Source organism: Lepisosteus platostomus, chromosome 5 (genome assembly GCF_059453375.1).
Source record: "Lepisosteus platostomus isolate fLepPlt1 chromosome 5, fLepPlt1.hap1, whole genome shotgun sequence".
NCBI lineage: Eukaryota > Metazoa > Chordata > Actinopteri > Semionotiformes > Lepisosteidae > Lepisosteus > Lepisosteus platostomus.
The window spans coordinates 26,177,008-26,193,236 of record NC_142615.1 but is presented as its reverse complement, the minus strand read 5'-3'; the positions used below and the strand labels follow the sequence as shown (position 1 = coordinate 26,193,236).

The 16,229-nt window shown below is 45.4% G+C and overlaps 1 protein-coding gene and 1 long non-coding RNA gene across 4 annotated transcripts; one reads left to right on the top strand and one right to left on the bottom strand.

Annotated features, from left to right (window-relative positions):
- Positions 1-1,882: 1,882 nt before the first annotated feature.
- LOC148665492 (uncharacterized) lies at positions 1,883-8,536 on the top strand. Of its 2 annotated transcripts, none has more exons than XR_015936562.1 (4): positions 1,883-2,584; positions 4,187-4,300; positions 6,848-7,098; positions 7,161-8,536. It is a non-coding gene; the product is annotated as an uncharacterized LOC148665492 (long non-coding RNA). The 2 variants fall into 2 exon arrangements; XR_015936561.1 differs by having other exon boundaries at positions 4,165-4,300.
- LOC148665491 (uncharacterized) lies at positions 2,590-15,535 on the bottom strand. Of its 2 annotated transcripts, none has more exons than XM_088631618.1 (5): positions 13,281-15,535; positions 12,648-12,798; positions 8,883-12,107; positions 6,860-6,982; positions 2,590-6,186 (listed from the first exon to the last, which is right to left on the bottom strand). In XM_088631618.1, exons 3-5 carry the CDS (start codon positions 8,886-8,888, stop codon positions 6,085-6,087), a joined length of 231 nt encoding a protein of 76 aa, XP_088487744.1. In that variant the 5' UTR covers positions 8,889-12,107; positions 12,648-12,798; positions 13,281-15,535; the 3' UTR covers positions 2,590-6,084. The 2 variants fall into 2 exon arrangements, 1 of the variants encoding a protein (XP_088487744.1); XR_015936560.1 differs by lacking the exon at positions 2,590-6,186 and having other exon boundaries at positions 6,868-6,982; positions 13,281-14,677; positions 15,000-15,535.
- Positions 15,536-16,229: the final 694 nt, after the last annotated feature.

The window sequence follows — 16,229 nt, the reverse complement described above, 5'->3', positions numbered from 1 at the left end:
AAAGCATTGTAGCGCTTAGAACATCGTAAACTCGATCTTTGTTTCCCAAAAGCCATCGTAACTAAAGTAGCATGTTAAATCCTTCGTAATCTACGTGCTCCCCGACCCACTCGTTAATCACTAAGTGCTTCTTAAACTGGCTACTTCTTGCGCCAACCTTAGCGGCAGAGTTCGCCAGGCAGAACACATTAAATTCACGTCATGAGAATTCTAAGGATATTTAGAAAACTATAATTTTATATTAAGGATTTTGATATTTTGTCGTACTCTTTTTTATACAGAAATGAATGTATTAGTCATCCTGGGTTAATTTCATATTCATGAGTCAAATGGTCCAATAATACTTCCCTTTTTAGTACTTTTGATTTAAAATTTTATTTAAATTCTATAAACGTGAAAAATGCTAAAGCAAGGAAACCATTTGATATATATAAAAATATAACTTGGTTACATAAATGTTTACCTCATTACCGCTAGTATTTTTTTTGTTCAGGTTATGTTTTCCCTCTTTTATCTGTATTTTCTCCTCTATTTGTATATGTAAATTTGTTATAGTGTACAAATATGCCCCTGTGCATAACAAGAAGCTCAGCCGCCTAGACCAATGTAAATCTCCTTTAGCTGAGCCAGCAGCTCTCTGATGCGTGACGCCGGAGACCCCAGAGAACCCCAATCCATTACAATACATTTAATTTATAACAATGCTAAGATTTATACTTGACTAGATTATATGATTTTCATGATGAAATGCAGTAATGCATTATTTAAGTTAAATAATTGGACCTAATATTTATTTATATTTAAATTTCGAATACTGTTTTATATTCTGTCGTGATTGTTGACGGTAAAGCTTAGACCTACTTGTTTTTAAATTTTAATTATAGGTCCTGCATTTGTTAAGTAACACGTCAAGCTTAGAAGTTGATTTTTCCAGATGTCATGTTAATAAGACCAATTAAAATGTACTTCCAATACACCCAATAACTATAAATAGCAGTATTTACTCATGAAACGCCATGATTCTTAACAATGGCAGCGGGCCAAAACATTTAAATCAAAGAAGCTGTGCAGGACGCATACACTGTCCACGCAGTCCATCTTGGTTTTGTTTTACGGCATGTCAGTCATTTATTTTATTTTCTCTTAGAAACAAGAGTGTCCCATTTTGTACCTACTTTATCTATACGATTTCGCTAAATTGGTTGTTAAATTATGATGTCGTGTTTACTTCATATTCCTTTTCACAACTTTATTTCATCCCACTGACGGACAAAACCGACACCATATAATGAAAGTATTGTCAATCGATTTGTGATGCTTTTTGCTAAGCGACTTCAGGGGCGGGGTTCACAAAGAAGTACTTAATACTCGCTCGTAAAATGTCCGATGAAGAGGAGTTTGGAGAAACGCACAAAAAGTAGCACGTACATTACGTAGGTGCATCGTAAAGTTGCTCGTTAATCTCTAAAGTTCATAGTTTTCGGAAAACTCACCCCAGAACACTGAATCTCCACTCCGTCATTACAGCTAAACCCTGCGAACCTAGCGATCGCGTTCCTCCCTAGTCAAGTTTATTACTTGGTTATTTTCATTTAATTTCTAAGATCCTGATTTTTTTTGTTTTAATTTTTTCCTTTTTCTGCCTTCTGACACCATAGCCACTGTCCACTGACCACAGCTTCTAGAAACACAGGAATACAGTCATTACAGCCACTGACCACACCAGTCCCAGCCCTCTGCAGTCACACAGTGATATGAACAGATACTGTATAAATATTTATTAATACCTCATATTGTATTTCGGTACCACAGCAGTTATATGAGCCTGGTGTTTTCACCCACGGCTTCTTTAAACAAGTTCATGGAGGCAGGTAGTTCGCTCTAAGTGTAACCTGGTTAAACTGTAAACTGGTTTAAGTGCAAACTGGTTTAAAACGCGGTGATTTTGTACTGGTGGTAATAATAATAACAACTATAATGCACTTGAATGATCTCGTGACTTCGGCGGACCGGCGCGCGCCAGCTGTTCGAATCTTAACGGTCGCCCGGAGCTCCGCGCGATTAAAACACAAATAAAATAAAAATCAAATCAAATCCAAGCCGTGAATCTGGACCATCTTCATCTTCCAGCTCCTCCGGACCCGGAGCGCCTCCTCTCCTGAGGGAAAAAAGGGCCCTGCTGTCGACAGGAGTGTGGACACAGACGGGTCCGCTCCCGGAGAGACTCGGTGTGAAAGACAGTTTCTCAGATAAACTCTAACTCCCCCGGACCAGAGGACACTGGTGAGAGAGACGGCTAGCATCATCATTATTATCATAATTATTATTCTTATTAGACCAGCAGGGGAGGGCAATCACAGGAGGTTCGGTCGGTCCGGTTTCCATGACGACGGGCCCGCTGACAGTCCGGCGGCTCCGATCCGGATTCATTCCGCTTCAGTAAAAACTCGCTGCAGCCCGACAGCAGGTTCGACAGGTCCAGTTCGTGTGGAACTGCAGTTCGAGCTGAGGACAGGAGACAGCTGTCGGTGCAGAAGCACACGAGTGGACAAGAGCTGACATTGAAGCGCCGGGTCGTGTTTGTGTGAGTTTTATATAATAATAAACTTTATTTTATATAGCGCCTTTAAAGGTGGCTTCTCAAAGCGCTTTACTGAATGACAACAGCAATAAATGAAAAATATATATACAAGATAAAACAAGTAATACTGTAGGTTTCAGGTGTGAAGTAGGCTCCACGGCCGAAATGTTATGTTTTCTTTCTTCTTTTTTCAGCATGGAATAAACCTATTACTTGTTCCTTTATTAAATGGAGACAGTATTAAATATGAGTAAACTTCGTCAGTGTGAACTGTTTTCTAATATCACTTCCAGCTTTTTAAAGCTTCTTTGAGCCCGTAGTTTATATGTAAATATTTATTAATACCTCATATGTTATTTCCGTACCACAGCAGTTGTGAGCCTGGTATTTTCAACCACGGCTGTTTTAGACAAGTTCATGGAGGCAGGTGGTTCACTCTAAGTGAAACCTTGACTGAATGCTTCACCGCAGCAGGCAATAGCTACTAGTAGTTCAGGTGGGGAGCTGCGTCAGCATGCGTAGGCTGCAAAGGAACAAGTAATACGTTTATTCCATGCTGAAAAAAAGAAGAAAGAAAACACAACATTTCGGCCGTGGAGCTGGTCTGTATCACCTGATAGTGCCCAGTGTAGAGTCTCACTGCCCCTGACTCTGGAGTCCAGCCTCTCAATGAGTCTCTGTCAGGCATTACAGACTGCTGGGGTTAACAGCACTGAGCTGGTCTGTATCACATGATAGTGCCCAGTGTAGTCTCACTTCCCCTGACTCTGGAGTCCAGCCTCTCTGATGAGTCTATGTCAGGCTTTACAGACTGCTGGGGTTTCTTAAGAATACTGGTCCATTAAACTGATGAGGTATAAAAACAGGAGAAAGATCCTTATACATAAATACTGTTTGATACACAGTGAAATATCTCAATAGTTTCTTCCAATTACTGTATATACACATTAAATCTCAACATTTCAATGCACCACATAAAGTAACACTATTGCACTGTCCGTTCTCTTGGTAATGTTTGTCTTCCAACAAAGGATGATAATGCTGGAATTCAGCTGACTACAGTTAATAGAAAAACCTTCATCTGTAAACGTTTTCAAGGCACTTGGCAACACAATCACATGTCATTACACAATAATACTGGCAAAAGGAGCCTTCTTCAAGAGAAGTATTGAGCTAAGATACCGTCTCCGCCATGTTGGAGTCGCCACAGGGACAGGAAGTGGGATGAGGGAAGAGGGAGGGGCTTCAGATGGGAGGCTTCTGTGGTTGGATACAAGATGGGAGGGAGCAAAGCTGCTGTTATTGTTCTTTTTAAACATAATTCATTTCATTTAGGTTAAATACATCAGTAACATATAAGTTCAGAAGATCAGAGAATGTTTTAAGTGAGCAACACCTTCTCTCAATCATCTTCTGTGGCCTTTCTCTCTTGTGCTGCTTCAGCTTCTCATTCACACCCCTGTATCTCTTGTATGTCTTTTCTGCTTCGGGGGACTGAAATACCAAACTACTGTACTGTATCTATCTACAACTGAATTGAGTCTCTCTACTGTCTCGTTGTGTCTCTCTACTGTCTCTCTCAGCTCCTCTATCTCCCTCCTGCAGCTCCTGTGCTCCTGTCCTGCTGGAGTGAACTGTGTTGTCGACACTGACTTGCTGGAGAGTCTCTGTAACGATCAGTTCTTTCCGGGCCCAATGCGGACGACACGATCCGGAATTGTGAGGATACATTAGGGAAAATAGTCATGCAGAAGAAGGGTCGGGTGACGGGGGGCGTGTCCGAGGAGTGCGGGTGTCCAGGGGGAATTAATCCAAGGCGAACAATCCAAAGGTATATCTAAAGGGGGGATCCAATATGGGAGGCAAAGTCCAAAACCAGGGAATCCATCCAAAGGAACTAAAAGCACGGACCGGGTTGGAACCAGTGGGGCAGGGAATCAGGAACAGGAAACTAAAACCATGATGGAGCCAGACGCAGCAGGACCCCGGGCTCTCACGAAACGGGATTCAATGAGACGCCCCGGCAAATGCCTGAATCTGGCTTTAAAGGTGGAACTAAAGAGGGGCTGGGCAAAGGAACAGGTGTAAGCAATGGGTGAAAACGAGGAAGGGCTGGAGCGCCCTTAAGAGAGAGAGTAGCGATCGTGACAGTCTCTGTGTGTGTCTCGGCCACCTCTCTGGCCTTTTCCTTATAGAGCTGCCTGAGCTCCTCCATCTCCCTCCTGTGTGTCTCCTCTCTCTCTCCTCTCCCTCTCCTGCTCCTGTCTCAGTTCCTCCATCTCTCTCTCCAGCCTCTATCTCTCTTCAACTCCTCCTCCAGCTCTCTCCTCCTCCCCTCCTCCTTCTCCTCCCTCAGCCTCTCCTCCACCTCTGCTTTCCACTCCTCCAGCACTCTGATCTTCTCATCTCATGTCTGGATCTCCTCTTCCATCCTGCGGAGGTAGTTCTGCTGCTCCTTCTGGAGTTTCTCCCTCAGTCTCTGCGGAGGTACCTTTTCAAGTCCACTGATCACGTCTGCTGCTTGGCTGTGACGTCATCAGGTGTAGCTCTTCAGGCTCCTCATTGGCCGGTCATCTTTCAGATTTTTGACTGGTTACCCCAGCTAGAGCTCAACTCCAGAGGAGACCCGTCACCCCACCAGCATGTCCACACGGGTATTTCCTGTCATGGGAGATGTCAAAATGGACCCCCTGGTTTGTGTTGGAGTCAGGACCTGGTGCTCATCAGAGAAGACCACCTCGGACACACTCCCAGGGGCTGGACTCAGCAGAGCTGGACTGTTGTTCACTCAAGGGCAGAGATTACTGGGAAACGTTTATGATACGCCTTGGTGCTATAGAAGTTTCATCTGAAGTGCAGCACCTCCAACAGCACAGTGTCCCTGGTCACTGTCCTGGGTCACAGAGCTCCAGAGGGAACAGCGCCACCTTCTGGTTCACAACCTCCACACACAGCAGCAGCAGCTGGTTTCCTTACAGTATCCCAGCCTTGCTGAGCTCTGAGGGCATCAGGCTACAGAGTGGGAGCTCTGCTGTGTTCACGGGCTGGATCAGTGCAGGCTCAGAGGAGCCTGTGTGATCTTCCTCATGCTCTCTCTGTGTGGCTCAGGGGCGTTGCTGTGAGCCGAGAGAGGACGACTGTGTGTCGCTCAGGAATGACTCCCTCATGGTGAAACACTGTAGTCCTACAGGGTGCCCTTATGCTCTATCTCAGCTGCTCCACAAAGGGCTTCAGTAATTCCTGTATCGCCGAGGAATTCTGCCCATGGCTTCCTGAACGATGCAAACAGACGCCTCCGCTCCGAAGTGGGAGACGATCCTGTGGGCCAGGTCCTGCTTCTCGGTGTCTCCCAGCTTACCCCGGGCCATCCCCTTCTGGTGCAGGATGCTCTTCAGCTTCTTGTACTCATCTGTTTCCAGCTCTTTGATCACTTCATTCAAGGCTCCTGCCCACCCTTCTCTGCTGATGAGTGCGATTCCTGAATCAAACACGCAGACACCCTTCTACTGGCTGCTCTTACACAAGGGCTCTAGATACTCAAAGAGGACAGAGGGACTCACTCTGAGGGGCAGGAAACTCCAGAGTCCTGGTCCGAATAGCAGGGACTGCAGAGAGAGAGAAAGAGACAGAGACATGTTCACCCTGAACAACACCCACTGGACACACGGTCTCCTGTAAAGACACTGGTCACCCTGAACAGCACTACACCCACACGACACAGTCTCCTGTAAAGACACAGTTCACTTTTGTATAGATCAACACCAACAGGAGACACACTTCACTCTGTACAGCTCAATACCCATTCTTACAGAATTATGCCTCCGTAGGCTCTCAGTGTGCTGCCTGTGGAGAGACCCAGTAGGACTCCCTCTGAAGACATGGCTCTGATCTGTGTGACTGTGACTCTGCTCTGCTTTGACATGACTGGCCACATCCTCTTCCTGTCCTGGGTATTTCAGGTGCTGCTCTTGGCTGATTCTCTTCCTGTCTCTCTAACTGCTTTTTCCAAGTGTCCTGGTGAGGCTTCATCTGGCCTTCTCCCCCCTGGTGTTCCTCACGGGTCAGTACTGGGGCCCCTTCCTTTCTTTGTGTATCTGCTGGATGGGTCCACCTGTTTCATTGTTTTGATGATACTGATGATACTCAGATCATCCTTTCTTGACCCGAGTCTTTCCTGATTCTCTCTCTCTACATCTTTCAGTCTCTCCCTCATGCTCTCTCAGCAGTTTGGGTCATGAAAGCCAATAATTTCCATCTTTATCACAGAGGAACCATTACCTCAGGCTGGATTATCTCAGTCTCCTTGCTGCTGCTGGACACTCTGTACGTCGCCTGCGGTTTCAGCTTACAGCTCGAGCTTGTCTGAATGAAGGAGCTGCTGCTCTCCTGCTGCTTGGTGACCTGTGGAGGAGAGGACAGGAAGTGGCAGAGAGACAGACAGAGGGACAGGAAGTGCTGGAGAGATAGAGAGACAAGAAGTGTTGGAGAGACAGACAGAGACAGGAAGTGCTGGAGAGGTAGACAGGCAGAGAGACAGGAAGTGCTGGAGAGACAGACAGAGACAGGAAGTGCTGGAGAGATATACAGCTCAGCTCTGGGCAGCAGTGTGGTGGACTACGCCATCACCGACCTGGACCCCTCCTGTATCAGTGCCTTCACTGTCAGGCCACAAACTCCCCTCTCTGACCACAGCCAGATCACACTCTACATGAAGAGAGCACACCAGCACAGAGACACACTGACACAGCCCAGCCAGCTGTATGACCTCAACCAGGCATACAGATGGGACACAGACAGCCTAGACAGATACCAAACTGCACTGGGCGATGACGAAATTCAGACACTGTTGGACACATTCCTAAACACTCCGTATCAAACCAACAAATTAGGCATAAATGTGGCCACACAAAAACTAAATCACCTATTCCAGAAAATAGCATCAAAATCTAAGCTAAATACAACTAAATAAAAAAACTACCAAAAAACAAAAGCAAAAGAAAAGTGGTTTTATACGGAGTGCTAAAACATCAGAAATGCACTACTAAAAGTCTGAAATGAAAAACACAGACAACCACACAACACAGATCTACACCTCAGATACTATGACATGGTAAAACTTTACTAACACACGCTGAAAAAGAAAAGAAACACATACATAAACAAACAACTTGCAGAAATTGAGGAGTCACTACATCAGAACTGTTTCTGGGAGAAGTGGAACAATTTAAACAAATCAAACCCAGAAGAATTGGCCATCCAAAATGGAACAATCTGGCAAACATACTTTGAAAATCTCTATGAAAAGCTCCCAAATACAAATCAATCAGACCAAAACACCATTTATGAAAACTCATAATTTTGGAATTGGCTATCAAAGACAAGCAAAACCCCTTAGACTCCCCAATTACTGAGCAGGAGCTACTGGACAAACTCCAGGCCCTCAGACCACGCAAAGCCTGTGGCCATGATGGAGTCATAAATGAGATGCTGAGAGACAGCAGCCCAAAGTTGCAACAAGCCCTGCTCAAACTCCTCAATCTCATCATGACAGCTGGATGTTTCCCCGAGGCCTGGAACCAAGGACTGATTACGCACATCTATAAGAGTGGAGACAGACTCGATCCCAACAACTACTGGGGCATCTGTGTGAACAGTTACCTGGGGAAGGTATTCTGCAGTATCCTAAATACACGAATACAGGCCTTCCTTACCGAACACAATGTCCTGAGCAAGAGTCAGATTGGCTTCTTGCCAGATCACCGCACATCTGATCACATTTACACCCTACATACACTGATAGACAAACACGTCCACCAAAAACACAAAGGTAAAATTTTTGCCTGCTTTGTCGATTTCAAAAAAGCATTTGACTCGATTTGGCATGAAAGATTGTTTTACAAACTACTCCAAAGTGGCACAGGGGGCAAAGTGTACGACATAATTAAATCAATGTATTCAGAGAACAAATGTGCAGTGAAAACTGGAAACAAAAGGACTAAATTCTTCACCCAAGGCCGTGGGGTAAGACAGGGCTGCAGCCTGAGCCCAACACTGTTCAATATCTATATCAACGAATTAGCAGGAATGTTGGAGCAGTCTGCAGCTCCTGGTCTCACACTACACGACACAGAAATCAAGTTCCTGCTCTACGCAGATGACCTGGTCCTGCTGTCGCCCACAGAACAGGGGCTGCAACAGAACCTGGCACTGCTGGAGCAGTACTGTCAGACCCTGGCACTGACAGTCAATCTGGACAAGACCAGAGTCAATGCAGAAACTGTTGAAATCGTCTGAGACTCACGGTCATCAATCTCGCAGTGAGGTAGCTGCAGTTCCGTCAGCGCCCCCTGGGGGCAACAGATGTCAAACAGGGGTCCTGCAGGATGCTGGCCAGTGGGGGACAGGAGCCCCATGTCCCAGTGTGTGGTCTCATACTCCAGTTCGCCCCTTGACGCCATCACAAACACCAGCCCAGTGACACGGCACCAGAACTGACCCGCGGACGAGCAGAGATACCTGCACAGGACAGCACACTGTCAACACACTGCACAGAGACAGAGGACACCACAGGATAGCACACTGTCAACACACTGCACAGAGACAGGTAGACAGGCAGCACACTTTTAACACACTGCACAGAGACAGAGGACAGCACAGGACAGCACACTGTCAAAACTGCACAGAGAAAGAGGACAGCACACTGTTAACACACTGCACAGAGACAGAGGACATCACAGGACAGCACACTGTCAACACACTGCTAAGAGACAAAGGACATCACAGGACAGCACACTTTCAACACACTGCACAGAGACAGAGGACAGCACAGACATCAAGGCACTGACACTGGAGACAAAATAAAGAAATTCCACACTTCCATACTGTAGTGACACATAGAGAGGACTGGGGCAGGACCGTGTGACAAAGACAGCACTGACACTGGAGACACAGAAATATAGAGATTCCACACTTCCATACTAAAATGGTTGTCTAAAGAAACCCTAACTTTTGAATAATAGTTAAATGTTGAGATTTAAAAGTTTATATATTTACCTAATTATTTGTTTGTAGAGATCTGTCATTAGATGGACGGCAGCTATATCACCCTGTAAGTCATAACTGGCAGCCCCACGGGAGCTCAGCAGGTGTGAGCCTGGTCAGTACCTGCTGCTGGAAGAGGTGTTAGTGGGGCCAGCAGGGGGCGCTCACACTGCGGTCTGTGTGGGTCCTAATGCCCCAGTATAGTAACTGGGAAGCTATACTGTAAAAAGGCGCCGTCCTTCAGATGAGACATAAAACTGAGGTCCTGACTCTCTGTGGTCATTAACAATCGCAGAATGTTTCTTGAAATGTGTAGGGGTGTTACCCCAGTGTCCTGGCCAAATTCCCCTGTGGCCTTTACCCATCATGGCCTCCTAATAATCCTCATCTATGAACTGGCTTCATCACTCTGCTCTCCTCCCCACTGAGAGCTGGTGTGTGGGGAGCGGACTGGCGCATCATCCAGGTGGGGCTGCACACTGGTGGGGGTGGAGCGGATCCCCATGACCTGGAAAGAGCTCTGAGTGGAGTATCCAGATAAGTGCTATAAAAGTGTAAGTAATTATTATTATTAAGTAAACACGATACTTTTCAGAGAGAGAACATTTCTGTTACTCAGAAAAATGCAACTGTTACTGATGTTGACTGCGTTCAAGCCTGAGCTTAATCCTTAGCTAAGAGGAATTAAACTACTAAAGGAAATCCTGTCATTATTGTTTTAATGACTAATGTTACGGGATATGAGTGCTCCAAGTGTTAAAGTTTCAGTTTGGTTTAAAAGTACACAGGAGACCGTAGTGACAGGCGAGACTGAACGATGTATCTATTTAAGGTCATTTCTCCGTGAAGCTGTCGGTCACAGGAGAGCGAGTCTCTGGGAAAAGAGTCTCTGGGAGGCGACTGTGAAAATCCCTCCTGCTGAGTTTTATTCACACAGATAAACTGCGAGTCCACTGCCATAGCAACAGGGCGCTTCTGCCAAGATGCCACAAGGTACTGGGCGGGACGGGCAGCTTAGCGAATCGGAGGGAGGAGCGGCACAGGAAGTAGACCAGTGGCCTTGTGAGAAATTAAGTTCACCTAGACCGCTGTTGTGCAAGTGAGCCGAACTGACAACTGACAGCTTTTCACTGGGAGGGCAGGAAACTACATTTATTATCAGGTACCTGTAGGTTTCTTTTTTGCTCTTGAATTTTATTTCAGGAGTAAATTCAATCAAGTCACCAGGGACCTGTGAACAAGATTAGATTCCACAAGTGTTAAAGACCTAAGGTGTGTCTCCAGTGTAGGAGATGAGATCTCACAGGTGTGGAGGTAAAGACTCAGGTGGGTCTCCAGTGTAGGAGATGAGATGTCTGTTTTAGGAAACATGATCATCTTTGTTGTTCTTCCTTCAGTCCTCTTCTTGTAGGGAGCTGAGTGCTTAAGGCTGTGACGTTTCTGTTTACATTGAGTAGAGGAGTTAAGGTGAACATCAAGCAGAAAATGACAGAATAGACACCCCAACACTGACACAGGCCAGCTCTCATCGGGACACCCCAATATTAACACAGGCCAGCTCCCAGAGACACCCCGACACAGACACAGAGCTGCTCTCTCACATAAAGAGTGCTGATAGTCAGGGAGGTGATCAATTTTTCAGGATGTATAAACACTCTGTCTCTGCTGACCTTGGACACAGCTTCATCAGTCTCAGATCCCCCAGGTGCACAACCTGTTTCCTGCCACCAGCTCCTCTATCTTCTCCAGCAGCTCTGTGACCTGAGTGTGGTCGCCCCTGTTCTTGTTGTTGAGAACATGATACCTGTTCCCACATTTCTCCATCAGCCACTGGAGATCCTCCCCTCCTCTCTCAATGTGCTGCTCAATGGTTGTGTCGCTCAGTGTGTCCCCCCAGGTGAACAGCACTATTGTGTGTCTCCACACTCTCTCACTGAAAAGCTCCAGATGTTTATTCACTGATCTCCAGTCTGTGTATGAGTCCAGATTAATCACCAGGAGGAGAGCGTGGGGTCCTGGGGGACACAGAGTCAAAGTAGGCTCAATTAACTTTTTTAATCCTCTCTAGCGATTCCTGTGCTGCGTACCGCTGAAGAATGCAATACCTGTCTGGAGTGTTGACCACAGTGGTCGAACTCAGAAATACTTTACTCTGTCTCTTCACAGACTTCTTAGCTACTCTCCTATTCTGAAACTTCACAATTTCCTGTCTGATCTGCTGTGGATCATTCCTCATCAGCCACACATCCCAGTCTGGAGTGTTGACCACAGTAACCTGCCTCCCAGCTACTTCAACCTGTCTTTTCTCACACTCCTCAGTTACACCTTCACACAGAAACCACAGTCTACTAGAAGTCTCAAACATCTTTCTTCCCCCGGATGGAGTTTCCTGCTGAGCTCTTCCCAGCCCATCGTCCCCCCAGCAGCACGATCCTGATCTCTGACAGACGCTGTGGTGCCTCATGGGAATCAGTCCATCTCCTCCCTGTTAGAGAGAAAGATCACAGATTATTTATCTCTCTTACCAGCTTCTTATCACTGATCGTAGGTTTGAATCTATTCTTTCTAGAACAAATCACAGTTTCCTGTTAAATTGTATTAATTTGCACGATTAAATACAATGAGTTTGTTTTGAAATAGCTGTCATGAACATTGATTTGAAAAGGCCTGTTTCTCCATTCACAGCACTCCCAATAACACACTGTGTTCAGTAGCAGTAGGAGTTTGCAGAGTCAGACTGTTCAGACACAGAGCAAATCTGAACCCTGTAGTCAAGACTTTCACACCAGCAGGCAGTGAGAAAACTAGAGAGCAGCTCCTTCAGCCCAGGCTGCTTGTTGGAAGATCAAGAGCTCCATACCTGAGTGAATCTACAATCTCACCCAGCCATGTCTGAAAGGAGCCCAGAGTTTAGGAAAAATCACAAAATCATTTCCCATCCTGCTCGTTTGGTAGCTGTGAATCTAAAATGTCTGAAAGGTTTAGTCTTAAGCACTTGGCAGGGACGTCTTGTTCAGACACTCACCACTCTTTCAGTAAAGAAGTGTTTTCTATTCTGTCCAAAATGTTTCCAACTGTGAGCCTTTAATTTCATTACTGAGTGTGAAACACTCCTCTAGAGCCCAGTCTGAACCCTTGGATCTTCAACTCTCTGCTCAGATCTCCTCTGACCTCCCCTGAAGAGAATAAGACAGTCGTTAGTTTATAGAGTTAAAAGACAGTCTGGCATCTTTAAACTGTACAACACTGACCTTTAATTGTAAAATGTAAATTACCACTTTATCCAAAATATATCAATGCTCTGAAATGAGTCTGGAGAAAAGAAACATTCTGTGCTGAAGAAAATAATCTACACTGACAGGATGGAGGAACTGAGTCTCTTTAGTCTGAAGGGAGTGTCCCACACTCACAGGCTGGGGGAACTGAGTCTCTTTAGTCTGAAGGGAGTGTCCCACACTCACAGGCTGGGGGAACTGAGTCTCTTTAGTCTGAAGGGAGTGTCCCACACTGACAGGCTAAAGAAACGGAGTCTCTTTAGTCTGAAGGGAGTGTCCCACACTGACAGGCTAAAGGAACGGAGTCTCTTTAGTCTGAAGGGAGTGCCCCACACTGACAGTACTGAGCTGTAAGCTGAATTAGAGAGAGATCATGAACTCACTCATGGGAAGCAGTTGGGGTCCCAGTGTGGTCTGCAGTAGCTCCTCTATCCTCTGTCTCTCCTTTATTCCCAAAATCCTGAACTCTTCTTCCATTTTCTGTAAATCCTTTTCAGCTTTATCATAACAGCCACTCTTTCCTGCCACCATGTCCTTTATCTTCACCAGCAGGTCTGTGACCTGAGTGCGGTCGCCCCTGTTCTTGTTGTTGAGAACATGATACCTGTTCCCACACTTCTCCACCAGCCACTGGAGATCCCTCCCTCCTCTCTCAATGAGCTGCTCAATGGTTGTGTCTCTCAGTGTGTCCTCCCAGGTGAACAGCACTATTGTGTGTCTCCAGAATCTCTCACTGCAAAGGTCTAGTTGTTCCTTCACTGATCTCCAGTCTGTGTTTGATTCCAGATTAATCACCAGGAGGAGACTGTGGGGTCCTGGGGGACACAGAGACACAGTCTTCACAATTTCCTGTCTGATCTGCTATGGATCATTCCTCATCAGCCACACATCCAAGTCTGGAGTGTCGACCACAGTGATCTGCCTCCCAGCTACTTCACCCTGTCTCTTCACACACTCCTAAGCTTCTCCCTATGTCTGAAACTCCTCTCTGCCCAGGATGGTGTTTCCTGCTGAGCTCTTCCCACCCCGTCGTCCCCCCAGCAGCACAATCCGGATCTCTGAGAGACACTGTGGTGCCTCACGGGAATCAGCCTGTCCCTCCCTTGTCAGAGAGAAAGATCACAAATTATTTATCTCACTTACCAGCTTCTTATCACTGATTGTAGGTTTGTTTACAGAGTTACAGTGCAGAATTATTGGCACTTGTAAAGATGAGCAAGATGAGCCCTGAAAATACTTTTCATGCATAAACTCTCATGGGACTCGTGTTGTTCCAGTAACAGGCAGGCTCTGTCAATTCATCAGCTGCTTCAGGTAAAAGACTCAGGAAACCCAGATATTTTAAAAGTAACTGAGGCAAATCGCACGAGTTTGTCTTTAATACAATGATTAACTGCGAACGGACTGAAAAAGACTCCGTGTTAAACTCACTTCCCCTGTGAACCTGGAGCACTGAGTCAGTGTTTTCCGAAATGTGTCACTATATAAAAGAGATAATACTTTATATGTGCATTAAACAAATACTCTTTTGGGGAACAAACTTGTAAAAACAATTTAAAAGAAACGATTAGTATTTAGGATTTAGAGAAACAGGTAAAAACATCACCAAATAAACCTTTTTCAATAAAAGAGCTTTAATTTCACTGGTCCTGGGTAATTCTGCTGTTTCCTCTCAGTGTGGAGTCTTCCTGTGCAGAGCACGATAAGAAGTCACTTTTAAAGGGGCTATATGAGATGAATAATGTTCATCTTCCATCTCACTTCAGGGTTGTTAATTTACCTGCAAAGAAATGGGAAGTATATAAATAAACTGTGTGTGTAAAAAGAGTCAATTGTGCTGTTTTTCGATTGTTTCTCCACAAAGCTGTATTCCAGACCACACAGATCAGGAGAGAGAAATTGTTCGAGGATGTATAAACGATTTAAAAGCAACGGATATGTTTTAAACAGGCTTCGATGTACGATGAGCTTTCAGGAGCTGATCCTATATCCTGAAAGCGTGATTTGCGAGCAATTTCCCGATTTCAGAACCAAAAATCCATCATTTCTCGCTAAACCGACACACCGTGAGAAGAGAGAAAAGTTCAGAAGTTTCTCCTGACCGTCTTAGCGGCCGGGCTGGCGCTCTGACGTGCTCCAGCAGGACTACAGGCTCCGGTCCGCAGGTCCGAGCGCAGTTCACATGAAATGAGCGGAACTGGGACCCCAAAGTGCGGAGGAAGTGGAGGCGCCGCTGGGAGCGAGTCACGGCACCGGCGCGAAGTAATCCTGAGAGAATAGACGCCTATGCAGCCTGAGAGATTCACACGTACAGGACCCGCCTCGCCCGGCTCTCGCAGAGAAACGCTGTACGTCCACGGAGAGGACGGGCGGGTTCCACGAGTGTTCGTGCCCAGACCACTGTGAAGAGTTTCCTCTGTGTGGCTGCCGTGTACTGGCGGTGATCGAGGCTCCAATAAATGCTTGGACTTCTATAGTAGAGATAATACGGTAGGAGAGCCGACAGGTGTGTCTATGCGGAGGCTATTTTATCTCTTTTAACTGTGCATGTGTAGCAGTTATTGAATATGAATGTGTATGGTTTATTTTGTATTGTATTGAGAGCAAACAAAATTATATCAGCATACAAATTTAAATGAAATAAATAATTTCGATATAATATAATCTGCATTTTAATAAACACGAGTGAGTGCGATATGTTTTGTGACGTGTTATAAATATTACATGTTGTTATGTGTTATACTATACATGTGTAATAGAGTGATGTACAATGTTTTTTTATTTTTTGTAATAAAAAAAAGAGAAGAAAAGAAAAACACAGCACATTATTCTGTTTGCATTCTGTTTAAATGTACAGGAGTGCTGGGTGTCCATAGAAAAATCCCTCAGGGGACAATAAAATCTGATCTATCTACAGAATATCTTGATTAGATGTTACATCAGCTACAATTGTGTTTATACTGTGTGCTTGTTGAGATGGAAGGACTCAGTACAGTCTATAACAGTACAGACTCATTTATATACACTGTGTGCTTGTTGTGATGGGTATCCTACAGACAGGACTCAGTACAGTCTCTCTCTCCTTCCCTCTTCCTGGTAAACTTAGGGGGAGGAGTTCCTATCCTCTCAGCGAGTCAGTGACACACCTTAGAACAACCACCACAAAACAAATCAAAGTCAAATCACAGCACAAGACATACAACACAACCTTACCCACTGGAGCACACACAAACACAACACACACTAAACAACACACAAACAAACTGAAATACTACTTGAACTTAAAGAGAGGAGCTGAGTATTTGACCAGGGTAAGAAACAGCAAAGAGGAA